The sequence below is a fragment of the Carcharodon carcharias genome, chromosome 9, assembly GCF_017639515.1.
Source record: "Carcharodon carcharias isolate sCarCar2 chromosome 9, sCarCar2.pri, whole genome shotgun sequence".
Taxonomy (NCBI): Eukaryota; Metazoa; Chordata; class Chondrichthyes; order Lamniformes; family Lamnidae; genus Carcharodon; species Carcharodon carcharias.
Window position 1 is genome coordinate 41,532,166 of NC_054475.1, and position 22,481 is coordinate 41,554,646.

A 22,481-nucleotide genomic window follows, 5' to 3' on the forward strand; every position below is an offset into this window, starting at 1 on the left:
ACGGCAATAATTATGGGTGACTTTAATCTACATATAAACTGGAAAAATCAAATTGGCGGTAAGTAGCCTGCACGAGGAGTTCATAGAATGCTTTCGAGATAGTTCCTTAGAACAACACATTCTGGAACCAACCAGAGAGCAGGTAATATTAGACTTGGTATTGTGTAATGTGACAGGATTGAACTCAGCGTAAAGGTACTGTCATGAAGAGATATTGTCTATAATGTTATTGGAAATTAGTTTTAAAGTGGAATTGTAGTGGGGTATGTCTGTGTGGCTTAATTGGATTAAGGTCAGCTAGTCTGGGTGCTTCATTCAAGAGTGGGAGTAAAATCTTGCACCTCGCTGGGAGACACCAAGCAATGTGTTTATATTACTAATAAAATTAGTGGGATGAAAATGTTATTGTTAGAAGATGTGACGTTAAAAGTCTAGGATACAATGGAAAATAAGGGAAAGCTAGATATAAACAGAAAGGAGTTTGTGTGTGTAAGGCACAGGTATTTAAGATCTAACCAGCTTGTAAGCCTACAACTGTATCTGCAACGGAACCAAACTGCAAGGAATCTCATTTTGAATTTATAAGCTCAAAATGTGCTTTGCCTGGTGTCTGCTTGAAGTCTATGGGTTGTTGTTGCTTTAGTGAAGATTTACCTGGGAGTTAATTTGGGGATTTGTTTAAAAGTTATTATGGTAGTAATTTGTGGACATGTGTTTGTGTTTAACTGGTTGTTAAATTAATAAATGTTTAATTTAGTTTTATATAAAAAAACCTCAAGGCTCAGTGGTCTTATTCCTGAATTCAGAGCTGCATCTCAAACATACCACTTGAAAATATAGGTTATGACAGTTGTTCAAATCTCCCTCTGGGATTTAAACCACTCGACCTTTACTAATTACTGTGTCATAACTATTGGGGACCCTTGGCAGGATAATATTTGTAATTCCATGATCGGCTTGGAGTTGATGAATCTTAAGGTTATGAGTTTGAGAAACACTTTGAATTCAGGAGTTGGTGAGGTTTTTTTTTAAAGAAGCGCTGAGGCTAGAAGATGGCTTTGGCAATTGCTAAGACTTGCCTGGGAGTAGAACTCTGATTGGGTTACAAAAATTAACTGATAATAAGATAACAGAGTTGGCAGATAAGTTAAAATTAGGGTTACCTGTAGGGGTGAGAAAAGCAGATATAATTAAAGATATAGCACAGCACCTACAGTTGGAAATGATACATGACACTAGTGAGTCACAGCTGGAGGTAGTGAGAATTCGATTGCAAATGAAGACCGAAAAATCTTGAATTAGAAGCAAAGGAGAGAGAAAGGGCATTTCAAAGGGCGCAGGCAGAAAGGCAGAAGAAAAGAAGCTGGAGCTGGAACTTCAGGCGAGGGAAGTATAAAGAAAGAGAGAAAGAAAGAAAGAGAATACCTGCTTAAAAGATTGGAAGTTAAAAAAGAGATCTCAGATTCTGAGGAGAGTTGTGATGATGAAAAAACTTTTAACCTAAAACCCAGTGGGGAGATGTTTAGATTTGTACAAGTTCTTCCAAAGTTTGAGGAAAAAGATGTTGAAGTGCTCTTTATTTCATTCAAGATAGCTAAACAGATGAAATGGCCACAGGAGTATTGGACATTGTTGTTGCAATCCAGGTTGGTGGACGAGTGCATGAGGTATATGCTTTGCTATCTGAAGAGGTATCGGTGAATTATGCTGTGGTGAAAAAGGTTATTTTGAGTGCATATGAGTTGGTTCCTGAGGCATACAGGTAGAAATTTAGGAATATGAGAAAACAGCCTTGGCGAATTTATATTGAGTTTGAAAGAGTAAAACAAAGTAATTTTGACCATTGGGTTTGGGTGTTAAAAATAGAGACAACATATACAGTACTTAGAGAGGTAAATCTTTTGGAAGAATTTAAAGATTTAATTCCTTCGGGAGTGAGAAGTCATGTGGAGGAACAGAGGGTTCAAATCATAAGACAATGAACAGAGGCTAGGAGTTACAAGAGCAGGTCAGAAGCTAGGAATTGTGCGACGAGTAACTCACCTGACTACCCAAAGTACTTAATGACAATAATGGATGAGTCTACCAGGTTTCCTGAAGCGATACCTTTAAGAAATATTACAACCAAGATGATCGTGGAGGAGTTAATTAAATTTTTTTAACAGATATGGTATACCTAAGGAAATACAATCAGAACATGGGTCAAGTTTCATGTCACAACTGTTTATGCAAGTAATGAACAGTTTGGGGATAAAACAGCTTATGTCAACAGCTTATCATCCAGAGTCACAAGGGGCTTTGGAAAGATGGCATCAAACTTTTAAAAATATGATAAGGGCGTACTGTCAGGATTAGCCACAGGATTGGGATGCAGGAATTCCATTTGTGTTATTTGCTATTAGAGACGCTCCAAATGCTTTGACTAGTTTTAGCCTTTTTGAATTATTTTATGGTCATGAGGTAGGGGGACCACTGAAATTGAATCGTGAGAAATTGGTGGGTAAAAGTTCAGACACTATTCTCCTGGGTTACGTATCAAATTCCAGGGAAAAATTGAACAGAGCACGTGAGCTGGCTAGGGAACATTTAAAGATGTCACATCAAGTAATGAAAATTAAGGCAGGCAATAAAGCCACAATTCAGTTTTGTTCCTGGAGAGAAAGTGCTAGTTCTGTTACCAGCACTAGGTGATTCATTAAACGCATGGTTTAGTGGACCTTTCAGGGTTGAAAATAAATTGAATTAAGTAAATTATTTAATGAATATTCCAGATAAAAGAAAAAAGCATGGAGTGTATCTTGTAAATATGCTTAAAAAGTACTTTGACAGGGAAGGGGAACAAAATGAGGTATTAGTGATGGTGGATGATGAGGAAGAGGCAGAAATGCTGAACTCTGAAATTGATTATCCTCTAATTAAATTGGATAATGAGGGGGTACTTGAAAATTTAAATGAAATATTGAGGTACCTTCCAAATAAGTGTCAAAGGGATTTGGAAAAGCTGTTGCAGTCACAAAAACCTATTTGTGGGAATAAGCAGGGAAAGACACCTTTAGCTATTCATGATGTGTATGTACAGGTTTCATCTTCAATAAGACAACATCCTTATATATAATTCCGGGAAAGTTATCATAAGTACAAAAAGAAATAGACTACATGCTTCAAAATGATATAATTGAGCCTAGTTGCGGTAATTGGAGTTCACTTATTGCACTGGTTTTGAAATCGGATGGAACACAAAGACTATGTGTGGACTATCGAAAGGTGAATGCAGTGACAAAAATGGATTCCTATCCTATAGCACAGTTGGAAAATTGCATTGAAAAAGTGGAACAATCAAAATTTATCAGAAAGATTGACTTGCTAAAAGGATACTGGCAAGTACTGTTATCTAACAGAACAAACGAGATATCGGTTTTTGTGATGTCAAATGGACTATATCAATTTAAAGTCATGCCATTTGGTACGAAGAATGCACCAGCGAAATTTCAAAGGCTGACAGACTAACTGCAGGTCTAAGCAACTGTGCTGTTTATATCGATGATCTGAAAGTTTTCAGTCAGATGTGGGAGGAGCATTTACAGCATCTGGAAGAATTATTTTCTCAATTACAAGGAGATAATTTGGTGACGAACTTGGCGAAAAGTGAATTTACAAAAGCGCAAGCTACATATCTAGGCCAAACCATTGGATATGGTAAGGTGGCTCCAAGAGATGCGAAAGTCAAGGCTACTGACGATTTCTCAGTACCTACAACAAAACAAGAAGTTGAGATTTCTGGGCATGAGTGGGATTTTACCAGAAATATGAAGCAAATTTTAGCAGTGTGGCTGCTCCATTGACTGAACGATTAAAAAACAAGAAGTTTCAATGGACACTGAAATGTCAGAAGTCATTTGACAATTTGAAAACTAACTACGACACCAGTTTTGGCAGTACCCAATTAAGTTGGCCATTGACGTGCATGACGTAGGCATTGGGGCCATACTGTCACAAGAGGCTGTCATGAAGCTATTAATGTATATAATGTAGGAAATTATTTTTTTTAAATAGGTTTAGTCTGTGGGAGTTTCTTAATTGGATTAAAGCCAGCTAGTATGGGTGCTTTGATGTATAGTAGTTTTGAGATGTGAATAGTAAAGTGCATTTGCATTTTGTTCAATAGAGCATTCAAGAAGGGGAGTGAAATCTGGCACCTAGCTAGCAGAGACCAAGCAATGCTTATATTACTAATAAAATTGGTACAATGAAAAGGGTTTTATTGTTAGAGGAGGTGGAGTTCAAAGGAGCTGGTGATACAATGAGAATTTAAATTCAAAGAGACGTGCTGGGTATAACAGACAGCAGTTTCATGTGTGCAGGGCAGAGGCATGTAACATCAAAGCCTGTAAGCCTACCACTGTGTCTGCAAAGGAACCAAAGTGAAAGGAGCCTCAATTTGAATTTGTAAAGTAAAAATGCTTTGCCTGGTGTCTACTGAACAGCTAAAGGTTGTTGTCGCCATAACGGAAATTAGTTTGGGAATTTGTTAAAAGTTATGATAGTAGTAATTTGTAGCCATGTGTATATATTTAACTTGTTTAAATTAATAAATGTCTCATGTAGTTTGATATAAAAACCTCTTGAGAACTGGTGGTCTGAATCCTGAATTTAGAGCTGCATCGCAAACATACTACTTGAAAATATAGGTTATGACAGTTATTTAAAGTTTCCCTCTGGGATTTTTAAATAAGTCAGCTTTACCAACTGCTGTGTCATGACAATTGGGGGCTCTAGCGGGATAAAAATATTTCTAAATCCATGATTGGTTTGGAATTGGTGAATCTTAATGTCATGAGTACAAGAAGCACTTTAAATTCAGGAATTTGTCAGGTATTTTAGAAGTGGTGAGGCTGCAAGGTGGCTTTGGCAATTGCTAAGAATTGTTAGGGAGAAGAGAGAACTCTGATTGGGTTGGAGAAAATAACCAAAAGTTAACAGGGCTGGCAGATAAGTTAAAATTGGGGTTACCTGAGGGCGCTAGCAAATCCAGTTTAATTTAAAGTATAGCACAGCATCTACAATTGGAAGTAAAACCTGACATTAGTGAGTCACAGCTGGGGGTAGTGAGACTTCAGTTACAAATGAAGACTTTTGAATTTGAACAAGCAAAGGAACTGAAAAAAACTTGAATTAGAAGCAAAGGACAGAGAAGTGGCTTTTTAAAGGGAATTAGAAGGTGAAGATAGAGGAGGAGGAGAGAGAAAAATTGAGAGAGAATTCCAATTGAAAACATTGGCAGTTAGAAAAGACATGCCAGTAGATGAGGAAGGACTCATTTCCAGAGTGGAACCCAGTAGGGAGATGTTTCCATTTGTACAAGCTCTTACAAAGTTTGAGGAAGAAGATATTAAAGCATCCTTTATTTAATTTGAGAAGTTAGCTAAACAGATGAAATGGCCACAGGAAAAATGTACATTATTATTAGTGTCTAAGTTGTTAGGTAGGGCACATGAGCTATAAGCTTCGTTCTCAGAAATGTCAGTGAATGATGATGTGATGAAAAAGGCTATTTTGAGTGCATATGAGCTGGTTCCTGAAGCATACACGCAGAAACTTAGGAATATGAGAAAACAGCCTGGGCAAACAGAGTTTTAAAGTGCAAAACAAAGTAATTTTGACCAGTAGATATGGGCGTTAAAAATAGAAACGTATGCAGCTCTTAAGGAAGTAATTCTTTTGGAACAATTTAAAGATTCAATCCCTTCGGTAGTGAGAACTCATGTGGAGGAACAGAGGGTTGATTCGGTAAGACAGCAGAGGTAGCTGTTGATTATGAGTTAGTTCATAGAGCTAAAGCTTTTTTCTGTCACCCAGTGACAGAACTTGGAAAAATATAGAGTGGGAAGGTGAAAGGAAGGTAGGTAGTTAGGGAAGAGGAGTAGCTGGAAGTTCCCAGGAAACTTATTCTCAGAATAAAAAGGAAGGAGCTGAAGGTAGAAATGACATGAAAATTGAGGTGTTTCCATTGTAATAAAGTGGGGCACACGAAGTCAGTGTGTTGGAGATTGCAGGAAAAATCTGTTAGAATTGGTGGGGTAGAGAAGCACTCTGTGGGTTCGGAGGTTCAGGCACAGGAGAAACCAGTGATTTGTGTACAGTTGAAACAGGGAGAATCAATGAAAAGTTTAGAAGTGGGAATGTGTTCACAGATTACGCAAGAGAATTCTCAGGAGCAGGCTGCAGAAACGTTTAAAGATTTTGTGTGTGAAGGAAACATCTTTCCATGTGTGCAGGGTGCAGTAGGTAAAGATGTTAAAATTTTAAGAGACACAGGGGCTAGTCAATCTTTAATGTTGTGGAATAGTGATATTTGTTGTTCAAAGGGAGTATTGCAAGAGCAGGTAATATTAAGGGGGGTTCATGGAGATGCTAAATCTATTTCGTTTTGGAAGATAAATTTAAAGAGCAAATGGAAGACAAGTAAAGTTATAGTAGGAGTGGTGGAAAATTACCCATTGCAGGGGTTCAATTTATTCTGGGTAATGATGTAGTTGGGTCGCAAATGTAGGTGATGCCTTTGGTGGTTGAGCAGCCTGTAGAAGTGTTTTCAACAGATGTGTTACAGAAAGGACATCCGGGAATGTTTCCTGATTGTGTTGTCACAAGTTCAAAGGTTCATTGGGAAGAACAAGAAAAACGAGACGGGCAGGCAGTTCAAAGGCAAGAAGGTGGTGTTGAAATCCAATTAGCTGGCACTGTGTGTGATAACATTGTTCAGGGCGAAGGAATATAGGAAAATTCAGCTGAAATGTTTAACTCAGGGGTTAGTGGAGTTACAGAAAAATGGTTTGCAATTAAAACAGTTATATCAGAAAGTTTATTCAGAAACAGAAGCAAAATGTATTCCAATATGTTATCTTCAAGGAAATATTTTAATGAGAAAGCGGTGGTCGGATCATGTTTCAGCAAATGAAAGCTGGAGGGAGATGCATCAGATTGTTATCCCATTAGGGTATAGAAATGAGATCCTGAGGACTGCTCATGAAATTCCAATGGGGGGGACATTTAGGAATTGGGAAATCACAGGAAAAGATAGAGGTTTTTTTGCTTAGGGATATAGTCAAATTCTGTAAAATCAGTTATATATGTCAAAAACAGGAAAATCACAAGCAGTGATTAAGCCGGCACTTTTAATTCCAATACCAGCATTTGAAAAACCTTTTACCAGGATCATGATTGATTGTGTAGGACCCCTTCCTAAGACTAAAAGTGGAAATCAGTACTTAGTGACAATAATGGATGTGTCTACCAGGTTTCCTGAAGCGATACCTTTAAGGAATATTACAACTAAGTTGATTGTGTTGGAGTTAATTTTTTTTTTACAAGATATGGTTTACTTAAGGAAATTACTTAGATCAGGGGTCAAATTTCATGTCGCAACTGTTTAAGGAAGTAATGAAAAGTTTGGGGATAAAACAGTTTAAGCCAAGTGCTTATCATCTGGAGTCACAAGGAGCTTTGGAAAGATGGCATCAAACTATAAAAAATATGACTACACACCGTCAGCATTGTGCAAAGGATTGGGGTACAGGAATTCCATTTTTGCTATTTGCTATTAGAGACGCTCCTAATGCATCAACTGGTTTTAGCCCTTTTGAACTAGTTTATGTCATGAGGTATGGGGACCACTGAAATTGACTCATCAGAAATTAGTGGGTCAAAATGCAGAAACTATTCCACTGGATTACATATCAAATTTCAGGAAAAGATTGAACAGAGCATGAAGACATCACAGCAAGTGATGAAAGTGAAAGCAGATAAGAAAGCTAAAACTCGCTGCTTTGTTTCTGGAGAGAAAGTATTAGTTTTGTTACCAGTGCTAGGTGATTCATTAAATGAAAGATTTAGTGGGCCTTACAGGATTGAAAAGAAATTAAATGAAGTACATTATTTAATAAATACTCTAGATTGAAGAAAAAAACAGATGCTGTGCCATGTAAATATGCTTAAAAAGTACTTTGACAGGGAAGAGGAACAAAAAGAGGTATTAGTGATGGTGGGTGATGAGAAGGAGTTAGTGGTGCAGGACTCAAATTGATTTTCTTCTAATCAAACTGAATAATGAAGGGGTGCTTGAAAAGTTAAATTAAATATTGGGTTACCTTCCAAGTAATTGTCAATGATTTGGAAAAGCTATTGCAGTCACACAAACCTATTTGTGGAAATAAGCTGGGAAAGACACATTGAGCTATACATGATGTATGTATAGAAATTTCATCTTCAATAAGGCAACATCCTTACAGGTTAAATCTGGCAAAGTTATCACAAGTACAAAAAGAAATTGCTTTCATGCTTCAAAATGATATCAGAGTTTAGTTGCAGTAACTGAAGCTCACCTATTGTACTGGTACTGAAACCGGATGGAACACAAAGACTGTGTGTAGACCATCCAAAGGTGAATGCAGTGACAAAAATGGATTCATATCCCATATCATGGTTAGAAGATTGCATTGAAAAAGTGGGACAATCAAAATTTATCACAAAGATTGACTTGCAGGTACTGTTTTCGGAGAGAGCAAAGGAGATATCAGCTTTTGTAACGCCAAGTGGACTATATCAGTTTAAAGTCATGCCATTTGGTATCAAGAAAGCACCTGTGACATTTCAAAGACTGACAAACAAAGTAATTGCAGGTCTAAGCAATTGCACTATATTCATTGATGATCTAATTATTTTCAGTCAGACACAACGGGAGGAGTGTTTACAGCATCTGGAAGAATTATTTACTCAACGACAGGGTGGTAATTTGGTGCTCAATTTGGCTACAAGTGAATTTGCAAAAGCGTAAGTTACATATCTAGGCCATAACTCTGGACATGGTAAGGTGGCTCCAAGAGATGCAAAAGTCAAGGCTATCATGGATTTCCCAGTGCTTACCACAAAATGAGAAGTTTTGAGATTTCTGGGCATGAGTGGGTTTTACCGGAAATTTGTATCAAATTTTAGCCGAGTGGTTGCTCCACTGAACTATTAAGAAAGAACAATAAGTTTCATTGGACACTGGAGTGTCCGAAGTCATTTGATAGTTTGAAAACTGTATTAACTACACCAATTTTGGCAATACCCAATTATGCCAAGCAATTCAAGTTGGCCGTTGACGCAAGCAATATAGGCATTGGGGGTGTACTGTTACAAGGAGATGACACTGGAATTGAAAAACCAATAGGGTATTTTTCACCGGAAGCTGAATGTGCGATACAGAATATATTCAACGATCAAAAAAGAGACTTTGGGTTTGGTATTAGCACTGCAGCATTTTGAAATTTATGTTGCAAACAATTCATCAGAAACAATCGTTTATACAGACCATAATCCTTCGAAGTTTTTGGACATATTGAGAGAAAAGTGCAAGGCGTTTCAGATGGAATCTATTATTACAACCAGTTAATCCACAGATTATACATATTGCTGGTAGAGAAAATCTGCTCACAAATGCCTTATCAAGAGTTTGAAACTTAAAGGGAAATTGGACATTTTTAAAACCCTGGACACTGAAATGGAGTGATTTCTATTGATACTAAGAACTTGTGTGTATATATATATATATATATATATTATGTTAATGTATGCATTTGGTAATGTAATCGTGTAATAAGTCGAGGAGATAGTGAGAGATGGGCTATTAAAAAAACGAAGCCGTCATTTAGAATTGTGATGGTTCATTTTTCAATAGGGAGGGGGATGTCATGAAGCTACTAATGTATATAATGTTGCAATTTTTTTAAAAAAGGGGTTTAGTCTGTAGGGGTGTGGGTGTGCATGCGTGTGTGCGTGTCTTAACTGGATTACAGCCAGCTTGTATGGGTGCTTTGATTTATAGTAGTTTTGAGATGTGAACAGTAAGGCAAAGTGCATTTGTATTTTGTTGAATAGAGCATTCGAGAAGGGAAGTGAAATCTGGCACCTAGCTAGCAGAGACCAAGCAATGCTTATATTACTAATAAAATTGGTACTATGAAAGGGGTTTTATTGTTAGAGGAGGAGGAGTTCAATGGGGCTGGTGATACAATGAGAATTTTAGATTCTTATTAGGCAAGGGAATCAAAGGCTATCAGGGGTAGATGGGAATGTAGGACTTGAAACGCAAACAGATCAGCCATGATCTTGTTGAATGGTGGAGCAGGCTTGAGGGGTTGAATGGCCTACTTTTGCTCCTATTTTGTATGTTCCTATGTTCATTAATTTTGATCAAATGTTTTTTGTATGTGCCTAGGTTCAAATTTAAAATACTCTGGTGTTCAAATCCCTTCAGAGTCTTGTTCCTATCCATCTCTAATCTCCTCTAGCCTATATCGCCTATATGTAATTATCTATTCCTATGAATCTGATGCTTTGAGCATTCGCCTTCCTTGTGCCACATCATTAGTGACTACGGCTTCAGCTGCCAAGACACCAACTTTTCGATATTTCCTGTTTACTCTACCCCCCTCACCTTTCCACATCCTTTTTTATCCATAAAAGCCCTCCTTTAAAACTACCTCTAATGACTATTTGCCAGATCTCCCATCATCTCTTCCTCTGTCTCAGCATCCATTTTTGTCAGATCTCACTTTAGTGGAACATGTGCCTATTTTAAGATTGTAAATAACTGCAGGTTGTTATCGCTGCTGTATTAACCTGCCACGACATCTGTTGCAGATCACAATCCAATGAATTCCTATTAAAATGGTACAAGTAGGTGCTAGGTGAGGACCTATAGTTAAACTGTGATGTCCTTTAAAGCAATAAAATTACATTGGTGCACTGACATTTAACATATGTGTACAAAGTCCCATGCACCAAACATCCCAATGCTTGCTGGCTAGGATGGAATCCAGGTTAAGCAATAGCTTCATTTTAAAATTCTCACCCTCATTTCCTCTATGGCCTCACTATCTCTGAAATCTCCAAAAACCACACCCCACCCCAAGAGATTAGCACTCCTAATTCTGGCCTCTTGCAAATACCCTATTTTAATCACTTCACCACTGATGGCCAATGCTTCAGTTGCTGAGCCTCTAAGCTCTGGAATTCTCTCTTTAAACCACTCTGCCTTCTCCTTCTGCAATACTCCTTAAAACTCCCTCTTTGACCAAGCTTTTAGCCATCTGTTCCTGACATGGTTTGGTCTCAATTTTTGTTTGCACTGAGACTCAATGTAAGTCAGCAAGCATGGGGGTCATGGATGAACAGGTGTGATATAGGCAAAAAAGTTTAAGGAGGGCCACAAAGTGGGAGGCTGGAGTGTGTTGGAATAGTCAAGCCTACAGGTAACAAAGGTATCAATGAGGGTTTCAGCAACAAACAAGGGGGAAGAATGGTGACGTTTTGGATGTCTAAGAATGTGGTCTTGGTGTTGGAAACATTGTGGGACTGAAACTGAGGTCAAATAGGATACAATGTTATAAACGTTCAGGTACAAACTCAGAGTGGAAAGAAATCAAGCTGGTGGATAAGAAACACGATTTGTGGCGGGGACCAATGACCATGGCCTTGGTCTTACCAGTATTTAATTAGAAGGTTCTGCTCATCAAGCAGTGCTGCACAAGCAACATAAAAAAATCAAGAGTAGTGCAATGATCGAGAGAGATGGTGGTAAGGTAAAGCTTGGTGTTGTCAGTAGAATGTTTAACTTGAAACAAAATGTTAATGCAACTTTTAAAATGATGCAATTACTTCTCACTACATTATGACATAAAAGTCCTTGCTCTAAGTGGTAATACAGTAAAGGAACTGATCTATTACATATCCAGCTAACCATTATTACTCTCTTGATAGATAGATAACCATCCAGGGACCCTTCACAATGTCAACATTGTTTTGTTACAACAGCCCTAATACAATAGGGGGCATGCATTCTTTTGACATCACGATGTTATAATGTCATTTGCCAAGGGGCTACAATGAGGAGAATTTACATGAATAGATGAAATAAGCCTCACTTCACGAAAATCTCTGTGACTGCTGAATTCAAAGTGCAGTATTTAAATAATGAATTACATCAGTGAATAACTGATTCTATTATGTTTAATTATTCAGTCTGTATTCTCTGAAGGAGACAGAGGACTTCAAAGGCAACCAGTCCAACAATAAAACTCCCCCAAACTGACAACAGCCTACTAACAACTTCAACTCAGTTTCTCCCTAATTGTTCTGGATGCTTCAGCAGTTTATCCTTGTGAATTATTCATGCTGCTGCTAAATTCTCTCTCGCATCCGCCCTCACGCCTTCTCCTCCCTCCCAGAAACATGATAGGGTCCCCCTTGTCCTCACTTATCACCCCACCAGCCTCCCCATTCAAAGGATCAGCCTCCGCCATTTCCGCCAACTCCAGCATGATGCCACCACCAAACACATCTTCCCTTCACCCCCACCGGCGGCATTCCATAGGGATCGTTCCCTCCGGGTCACCCTGGTCCACTCCTCCATCACCCCCTACTCCTCAACCCCCACCAATGTTACCTCCCCATGCCCACGCAAAAGATGCAACACCTGCCCCTTCACTTCCTCTCTCCTCACCTTCCAAGGGCCCAAACACTCCTTCCAAGTGAAACAGCATTTCACTTGCATTTCCCACAACTTAGTCTACTGCATTCGTTGCTCCCAATGCGGTCTCCTCTACATTGGAGAGACCAAATGTAAACTGGGTGACCGCTTTGCAGAACACCTGTGGTCTGTCCACAAGAAAGACCCAAACCTCCCTGTCGCTTGCCATTTTAACACTCCACCCTGCTCTCTTGCCCACATGTCTGTCCTTGGCTTGCTGCATTGATCCAGTGAAGCCCAATGCAAACTGGAGGAACAGCACCTCATCTTCCGACTAGGCACTTTACAGCCTTCCGGACTGAATATTGAATTCAACAACCTTAGATGTTGGACTCTCTCCTCCATCCCCACCCCCTTTCCATTTCTTCCCCCTTCCTTTTGATTTTTTCCAATAATTTATATAGATTTCTCTTTTCCCACCTATTTCCATTATTTTTAAATCTATACCTTTTATGCCCCGCTAGTCTTTCCACCCCACCCCACTAGAGCTGTACCTTGGGTGTCCTGCCATCCATTCTTAATTAGCACATTCGTTTAGATATCACCACCTTCAACACCTCTTTATTCTTTTGTCTGCGACATCTTTTGATTATCTGCTCCTATCACTGCTTGCTTGACCCTACAACACCACCACCCCCAACCCCCCCCACCTTAAACCAGCTTATATTTCACCCCTCTCCTCATATTACTCAGTTCTGCTCAAAAGTCATGAGGACTCGAAACGTCAACTCTTTTCTTCTCCGCCGATGCTGCCAGACCTGCTGAGTTTTTCCAGGTAATTCTGTTTTTGTTTTAAATTCTCTCTCTCTGTCGTTCTCCCTGCTCCTTCCGTCACTCTCAGTCACCGCGTGTGTCTAGAATATTCACTCTCTGCAATCTCTTTCTCAATTATCCCTTTCCCATCCAATTTTATGCTAACATTCTGCACCTGTATTCTGTTCATCAGCCCTAATGTTTAGTGATTCTATTATTAGTCAGTTTGCTCAATGGTGAAGCCTTTGAATAGTTTAAGTTTATATTTCTTTTATATTTGAAATGTAGTTTACTGAAGTTATTTCATTGAGGGATGTACTATATTTCAACTCTTTCTCCCCAGACGAGAAATGCCCGAATCTAACTCCAGTTTATTCAGCAGTTCTTATGGGAAAATCTGATTTTTTTTTCATGCTGTTTTGATTAAAGCTGCACTTTTCAGGAACACAACTACAACATTAAGTGAGATCATAATGTATTCCCATCTAAAACTGCACAACTCAGTTATCACATAAACACAATAAAATGATTGAATGCTTATTATTGCAGGGTGCCATATAATTACGTTATCTGAAAGACAAGTTTCTGCTCCTCAAGGCCTCTTTCCTCAAACTGACATGCAACAAGGAGGTTGTGGAAAGTACGTCAAGTCATTAGCACAGGTGAAGTGGCTCCAAAACAGTGCCTTTGTTAAAAGGTATTAGTCAAAGAAGTCTGAACAATTGACATGGTCAGTAGCTACTACTTTGACATCAGGGTAATCAAAAGTCTGGGGATGGTTGAAAGAGTAGTTTACACAGCTAGATAGTGAACTATTCACTAGTTTGATCCTTTTAGCACCAAGTATCCTTAAATTAGTCCGGTGGGTCAGTATCGCAAGCCTCCTTAGTCTTGCCTCACTGTAAAGCACAATCCTTTAAAATTGCAAATAACCATATTCTGACAACAAATAAAAGAAAATGGAAAATAGTAATCTATACTGAAAAGACATTTTGACATTTGGAATAACTGTAGCTCTGATGTGGATACTCAATTTGAAAGTTTAAGTCAATTAGTTCAAAGTACAAAATTGAAGCTAATAGTGACAGGCCCTGCAATTCAGTCTTCCTGTGAAAAAGCACCCAAGTACTTGCCTGAACACATCCTCAATGATTAGAGACCAAAATGCACACTGCTTGAGTAACAAGTTGTGAACCTGCAATCTAGCATTGCGTAGTACAAAGCATTAAAGCTCTAAAACACAGTACTATGTCACTACAATCAGTTAACTTTTGCACAGGAACATGAAGTTGTTTGAAAGATGGGCATGGATTTCAAAGGCAACAGCACATTCAAGGATATTGGGGAGGAAAAAGCTGAACGAGGGCTCGAGTATGTTTTTTTTGAGGCGGGATGATAACATTAGTTTTGAAAACAAGGATACAGGGCCTGGGACAGAACCATTTACAATATCAGCACATAGCCCAGGAAAGGAAGCTTGATAGTCAGCAATTTTGTGGGATTGGATTCAAGCGACCAGTGGATGAGATTCATGGACAAGATGAGCTTGGAGGCTGCACGCAGGGGATAGGAGAAAAACTAATAATGCAGATTCAGAGCTAGCACCAGGAAATATGCGATTAGGTAGAGACACTGCAGGGGCAGCTGAACAGATGGTCTCAATTCTAGTGCCTAAAAAGATTCAAGAGTTTTTAAAAATAAAAAGTGTCAGTAGTTTGTAATATTAATATTTTAATGCTCAAGTTGCAATTCCTCACTATATTTTTTTCATTAATGGTGTGACTTCTCGCACTCAGGCTGAAGCAAGCCCACATTAACCCCAACAATTTAGAGCAAATTCCTCGCACCATTCATGACTGTGAAAAGATGAGTAATCTTACAGCCCAATTTCAAAAATCCATGATTGTGCTGTCATGCTATTGTCTTCTGCTATTTACCCCAAGGGATCTGCCAATCCAAGAAACAGATCTTGAGGCCAAGAGGAAAGGTCAGTCATTCAAGCACAAAAAGCATACATACCTGAAACAGACTTCCACGGGGAAAAGAATGAATCTCACAACAAATAGCGCAAGAATTTTTTTAAAGATCTTGCTTTGAATATTTGTAAACTTATGTTTGATGTGATAGAAGTGAAAATAGTAAGCTACTAGAAAGAAGTATAAAACTACTGCTTTGTTTGTCATGAGCAAGTGGCAACACAAAGAAGTGCTGAATACTATGCATCAGCCATGTTTTGCAATTTATGTTTAATCTTTTGAGTTATATTTTTAAATGGATTTACATTCTTAATGCACATTATATTCAAGCTAAAAAAAATCTGATACCAAGTTGCCCAGACCATGGTAACCCTTTTCTGCATTGCCAAGTTTCCCATGCAAAATGCATACTCCATTTCTTACATCCACTTGATGTGAACTCACTTCAATTCCTTATTACTGCTGCTGGCCATCTTTCTGTGCAGCTGTATGGAGAATTATGTCATTCTATTATTGTCACTTATACCCATAATACCAGTATAGCTCCATGTTGAAAAGGCTGTTACAAGCACAGGCAAACAAGCAACTGCAGCATAGAAAGAAGTGTGCGTGTGCACACGTGGTTGGGTTGGGGGGCTGTGAGGTGCAGAAACACAGGTATAATGTTAGTATTCAACTACCTCTGATTGGAGATTCCAGATGGATACTGATAGGCAAGGAGGGTCAAAATCAACATTTGAAACCCAATGGTAAATAAAAAAGTTCTTGAAAGCTGGTTCCACATAGAACTAAAAGTCAACAACTTTGAAAGGGGATTTACTCTTAGCTTAGGTTATGAACATGTTTTCTTAAAACTTTTCAAATTAATGCACAGAAAATTGAGAATTGATTTCCCTAGTACTATTCCCTTGCGTCAAAAATCATATATACAAACTGATTTTTTTTTTTACAATTAAAGCAATTCTTAAATGCATTATTTTATGATCCTTAACACTGTCAGAATGATTTCTGTGAAGTATTTCAACTCAGGGCAAGCATGTTAAAAATGAAAAAGTGAGGAATATGAAAAAGGTTGGATACAACATTCTTGTCAATTTGAACAAAAAGCAATTATCAGGGAAGTTGCAAAGACAATTGAATATCTGGAGAAGGAATGCTTTGAGGATAAGTCAGGTAAGTGAGGTTGCTACTAATGAAAACTGGTTGACTGTAGCATGAGTGATACCCATAAGACATAGGAGCAGAAATTAGGCCATTTGGCCCATCGAGTCTGCTCTGCCATTCAATCATGGCTGATAAGTTTCTCAACCCCATTCTCCCGCCTTCTCCCCATAACCTTTGATCTCCTTACCAGTCAATAACCTATCTCGGTTTTAAATACACTCAATGACCTGGCCTCCACAGCCTTCTGTGGCAATGAATTCCATAGATTCACCACTCTCTGGCTAAAGAAGTTTCTCCTTATCTCTGTTCTAAAGGGTGTTCCCTTTACTCTGAGGCTGTGCCCTCGGGTCCTAATCTCTCCAACTAATGGAAACATCTTCCCCACGTCCACTCTATCCAGGCCTTTCAGTATTCTGTAAGTTTCAATCAGATCCCCCCTCATCCTTCTAAACTCCATCGAGTATAGACCCAGAGTCCTCAAACGTTCCTCATACGTTAAGCCTTTCATTCCTGGGATCATTCTCGTGAACCTCCTCTGGACCCTCTCCAGGGCCAGAACATCCTTCCTGAGATACGGGGCCCAAAATTGCTCACAATATTCTAAACTTGTCAGCCATGATTGAATGGCGGAGCAGACTCAATGGGCCGAATGGCCTAATTTCTGCTCCTATGTCTTATGGTCTAATGGTAGAGCAGGCTTAAAGAGCTGAGTGGCCACCTACTGCTCCTAATTTATATGTTTGTATGTTGTACTACCTGGGTAACTTTAACAGTCGTAAATTTTTATTTGTTGTATTTAATTAGTTTACCAATTGCTAAACTATTCCAATTTAGACACCAAGTTCTTTTCATGAATGTGCACAATTGTCATCAAATGTTCTACCATTCAGTAACCTGATTTTTTTTTATGAAAAGTCAAAAGTTATTGAGTGGGTTTCCATCCTTGGAGTGGGTTTCTTATTGGAAATGAGTATCTTGGTTTGATTTAACTACTGAAACGTTCCCAGGATGCTTAATGGTGCTGTATGCTTGAACTGTGGTTCAATTAAATCATTCTTCCTAAGAATTATTTGAATATTTATCTGAGCATTTTGCAATAGCAAAATCCAATTGATCAGTAACTTATTATTTTGGCTTTTTGAATATAATTTGTAAAGGCATAATTAATATTGCATTGTTCATCAGCATTGGGATTTTGAAATGGTGGTCACACAATTTTAGCAATTGGTAAACGACCAGAGTCTTATAAAGCCTCAGCAGCACATCCCTGCTTTTATATTCTAGACCTCTCGAAATAAATGCCAACATTGCATTTGCCTTCCTAACTACCGACTCAACCTGCAAGTTAACCTTAAGAGAATCCTGGACTAGGACTCCCAAGTCCCTTTGCACTCCAGATTTCTGAATTCTCTCCCCAGTTAGAAAATAGCCCATGCCTCTATTCTTCCTACCACACTTCCCCACGTTGTATTCCATCTGCCACTTCTCTGCCCATTCTCCTAACCTGCAGCCTCCCTGCCTCCTCAATACTACCTGTCCCTCCACCTATCTTTGTATCATCTGCAAACTTAGCCAAGATGCCCTCAGTTCCTTCATCTAGATTATTAATGTGTAAAGTGAAAAATTGTGGTCCCAACACTGACCCCTGCGGACCTCCACTAGTCACTGGCCGCCATCCTGAGAAGGACCCCCTTATCCTCACTCTCTGTCTCCTAACAGACAGCCAATCTTCTATCAATGCTAGTACCTTGCCTCTAACACCATGGGCTCTTATCTTACTGAGCAGCCTACTGTGCGACACCTTGTCAAAGGCCTTCTGGAAGTCCAAGTAGATAACATCCATTGGCTCTCCTTTGTCTAACCTACTCGTTAATGAATTGAATGACATCATGGCTGATCTGATAGTGACCTCAACTCCACATTACTGCCTACCACCCCCCCAAATTACCTCAAGTTTATATGAACATCGGAATAGAGAATGGATGTATTATTTCTTGACATGTTTTGACACATGGCTTTCTGGGGCAGGAGGCAAAAGGCGATGATGAAACAAACAGTCAGAAAAATAAAAATAACCTCATAGCAGTTTGCTTAGATAGTTTTCACACTAGTCTATTACATTAATGGATCACACCTCACTGCACCATTTACCCTATGCTACCTTGCAAAAGGCATCAGCTGGTCAAAGAAAAATAGTCCTATTATTTCAGAACACTTTTTTGTATATAACAGAAATAACACACTAGAAAATCAGCAAATATAGATTTTATATGCTAACCATGATGGAATGGTGTAGGCTGGGGGGGCGGGGGGAAAAAAAGAGAGGAGGGTGTGGGCGAGTCATATGACGACCTCATAGACCCCTAGGATGCCCTTGTTCCAACAGACAATAATTTAAAAATCTATGGTTCATGAGTATAATTTTTGGAGGAGGTTTCATCCAGTGGAAAGGTATCTGGCAAATTGAAATGGATATTGTATTGATATTTCAACAATAAATCAGGTGGAACATTTCTGAATGAACTTTGATATTCATGCCCATGAACAAATTTATTTAAGGACAAAACCATATTCCATTATCTCAAACTTAGTAATAATCCATCTAGGTAAAAAATGAAACCCATAACTGGAACAAACAAGACAAAGTATTTCACAATTAAAATAGAATAACCATGCTATGACTCAGTATCACGGTTAAGTAAAATGCACCAAATATCTCAGCAACAACTACACATTTGAGAGATTTTAACTTGTAAACCAGACCATTTCGCCTTAGTCATTCGTCACTCACTCAAGAGCAATCGCTCATTTTCACAAATGAGTCAAACACCAGCATAAAAATGTAATATTCTGGAATCTCATGCTGTACCTTGCCTATTAATTTCATCTTGTAAAAGCTCTTTCATTGCTGATTCCTCTGCAATATCTGATGGGATTTCTCCTTCACTGTTAACAGCAGCGACACTGGCTCCATTATTTATTAAATACCTGTACAAAGACAAAGGATAATTGTAACTTAATGTACAATTTCAGTAAACAGTCTTTTAAAAAGGGGGGCATGCTGTGAATACAAAACAAAGTCTATGTAAGTAGGCATTATACAATAGAGCAGAGAATGCATTTTGCACCTTTGAAAGCAAGACATTTCTGCTTATGAAGTCCAAATATAACTTATCTACAAAAAATTTTTAAAGACTGAATCTGGCAAATTAAAACCTGGAACTTTTCTGAATTCAGTCACCTTTGAACAAATAGAAATACACATCATTTTATTTTGGTGTTGAAATTTTCTCTTAGTACTAAAACTAATGTGCCCATTTATAAAGACTGTTCTGTGTATTTGCAACATATCAGGCCATATCATTTTAATGGGAGCGTACACAGAGAATTTAGGTTAAGAAAACACCAAGTTATCAATTTCCTTCATGTAGGACAAAAATGTCATCCAGCTGTATAAGAGAACTGAAGCACAGCTCTGATCAACCTGAACTATATAAATACTGCAAATAAGATGATTTAGGTAAAGCACAAAGTATGAAACATTTAGAGATATTTTGCCTGCAATGTGAAGTGCACAAATGATGGAACAGCACTTCAAATCAAATCAGGTCATCACATTTAAAATATTAGCATTCATGCGAAAATCTGAGCATGTCCCACCTACTTGGCAACAGATGCATCTCACATTAAGCTGACTCAAAAGTCCATTTTGCATGTAAAAGAACCTTGGATATATTTAAACTGCATTTTATAGGACAAACGCTCTTAGAAACCCTACATTGACATTAAGTTGTTGGAAAAAAATCAAGTTCTGTATTAAAGCCTCACAACTGTACAATATAATGTAGTTTAAAATAATTAACTCTCAATGAATGCGCTACATATATTTGATTTTTCTTTATTTGTATGGTTGTGCCAACAAGATTGAATAAAAAATTTTAAACAGGCCCAAATCATCCTCATCAATACATACTGCTGCCCCATGAATGTTCAAGATTATTTTAATGTGCACTTTACGACATGCCTAAAATTCTATGGAAAGTATCACTATACCTGCAGTTCTCTCTCCAGAAATTAAGGAAATTTTACTGGCAGGTGCTCTGTATATGCACCTGGACCATGAAAATTTCCAATGGACTATTACAGATTCGGTCAACGTCAGGGCCGGCAACCTAAGCTTCTTTAAGCTATTTTTGAAGGGGGTTTTAAGAAGTTTATTTTTAATATTTTTAAAAAGGGCACTGAATTGCATCAGAATTTGGAAATTGTGAAAACCAAAAGAATTAAACACACACAAAAGACAGGAGACAGAATTGGCATGATATGGAATTAGAAGGCAGTTTAAGTTTTTTTAAAACCACTCATAAGCATTAACCATCCTCTTTTGATCCCTATTTCTATACAATCTTGGAACCATGCAAGTAACGCAAAGAGGAACAAATATTTTTTATTAGATCAGCACTTATTTTTAACCTCATCCAACAACTTCTACCTAAACTAGAGCAGTTCTACAATCATCCAAGTGCCTTACTGTATTCAACTACAATTTCTTATATAATGCACACTAGTAGTAGAGAAAAGTTTCTCAATTAACAAGGTGGGGGCAATGGAGGGAGAATTACCACCTGTTACATTCCTGATCCAAAAAGGGGGATAAACCTGGCCACGGTGCAATGTCAGTGGTGGGAAAACAAGTGATAATTAGTTTGTCCTTGACAATCTGATCACTTAAAGAAACATGGATTAAGGAACAACATTTATTACAAATCATTTATTTATAAATCAAACCATATCTGAAGATCCTGACTAAATTATTAGAACAAGTAACAACATTCATGAAGGCAATGCAGATATTGTGCATTTAGACCAGGGCTTCCCAAAAGTGGGTCACAACCCTGAGTGAAGTCACGAGACAAAATTTTGGGGTCACGAGCTCCAAAGCAGTAATGGTTGCTGTGGAGCTCTGACAGGGTTAACAACTGCAAAGCCCCTTTAAATCCTCCCTTTCATTAAATGATGCTCATGAATTGACCAAACTTTGAGGCCTGAGTCCTGTTCCAAACAGCTGGTGAAAAGGTAGGCCTTTTTTTTTAATTTAAATTGGGGGAGGTGGTGGTGTAGTAGTATTGTCACTAGACTGGTAACCCAGAGACCCAGGCTAATACTCGGGGGACCTGGGAGAAGTTTGAATTCAACATTTAAAAAAATCTGGAATTAAAAGTCTAATGATGACCATGAATCTGGCTTACTAATGTCCTATAGGAAAGGAAATCTGCAGTCCTTATCTGGTCTGGCCTACAAGTGACTCCAAACCCAGAGTAATGTGGTTGACTCTTAAATGGCCTAGCAAGCCACTCGGTTGTAACAAACCGTTACAGAAAATAAGAAATGAAACCGGATGGACCAGCCAGCATTGAACTAGGCAACGGAAACGACAATGGCAAACTCAGCCCTGTCGACGCTGCAAAGTCTTCCTTACTATCATCTAGGGGTTTCTGCCACATTTGGGAGAGCTGTCTCAGACTAGTCAAGCGACAGTCTGACACAGTCATACTCACGGAATCATAACTTGCAGATAATGTCCCAGACACCACCATCGCCATCCCTGGGTCCGTCCTGCCATTGGGACAGGACAGCAGAGGTGGCAGCATGGTGGTTTACAGTTGGGAGGGAGCTGCCTTGGAAACCCTCAACACAGACTCCAGACCCCATGAAATCTCAGGGCACCAGGTCAAACATGGGCAAGGAAACCTCCTCCATGTTGAGCATCACTTCAAGAAGGCACTGAGGGTGGAAAGGGCGCAATATGTTCTCTGGGTGGGGGCCTTCAATATCCATCACCACCAAGAGTGGCTCAGTAGCACCATTATTGACTTAGCTGGCCGAGTCCTAAAAGACATAGCTGCTAGACTGGGTCTGCAGTATGTGGTGACGGAGCCAATCAAGAGGGAAAAAACATACTTGATGTCCTCCTCACCAACCTGTCTGCCGCAAGTGCATCTGTCCATGACAATACCGGT

At 38.7% G+C, this 22,481-nt stretch overlaps 1 protein-coding gene across 7 annotated transcripts in view; it reads right to left on the reverse strand.

Moving 5' to 3' along the window:
- The window catches only part of LOC121282065 (protein phosphatase 1 regulatory subunit 12A-like), a 301,831-nt gene that overhangs the window by 182,143 nt on the left and 97,207 nt on the right, over nucleotides 1-22,481 (reverse strand). For all 7 annotated transcript variants that reach the window (XM_041195472.1, XM_041195470.1, XM_041195471.1 and 4 more), the window contains exon 3: nucleotides 19,331-19,449. In XM_041195472.1, the coding sequence (XP_041051406.1) occupies nucleotides 19,331-19,449 (119 nt within the window). The remainder of the gene's footprint in view (nucleotides 1-19,330; nucleotides 19,450-22,481) is intronic.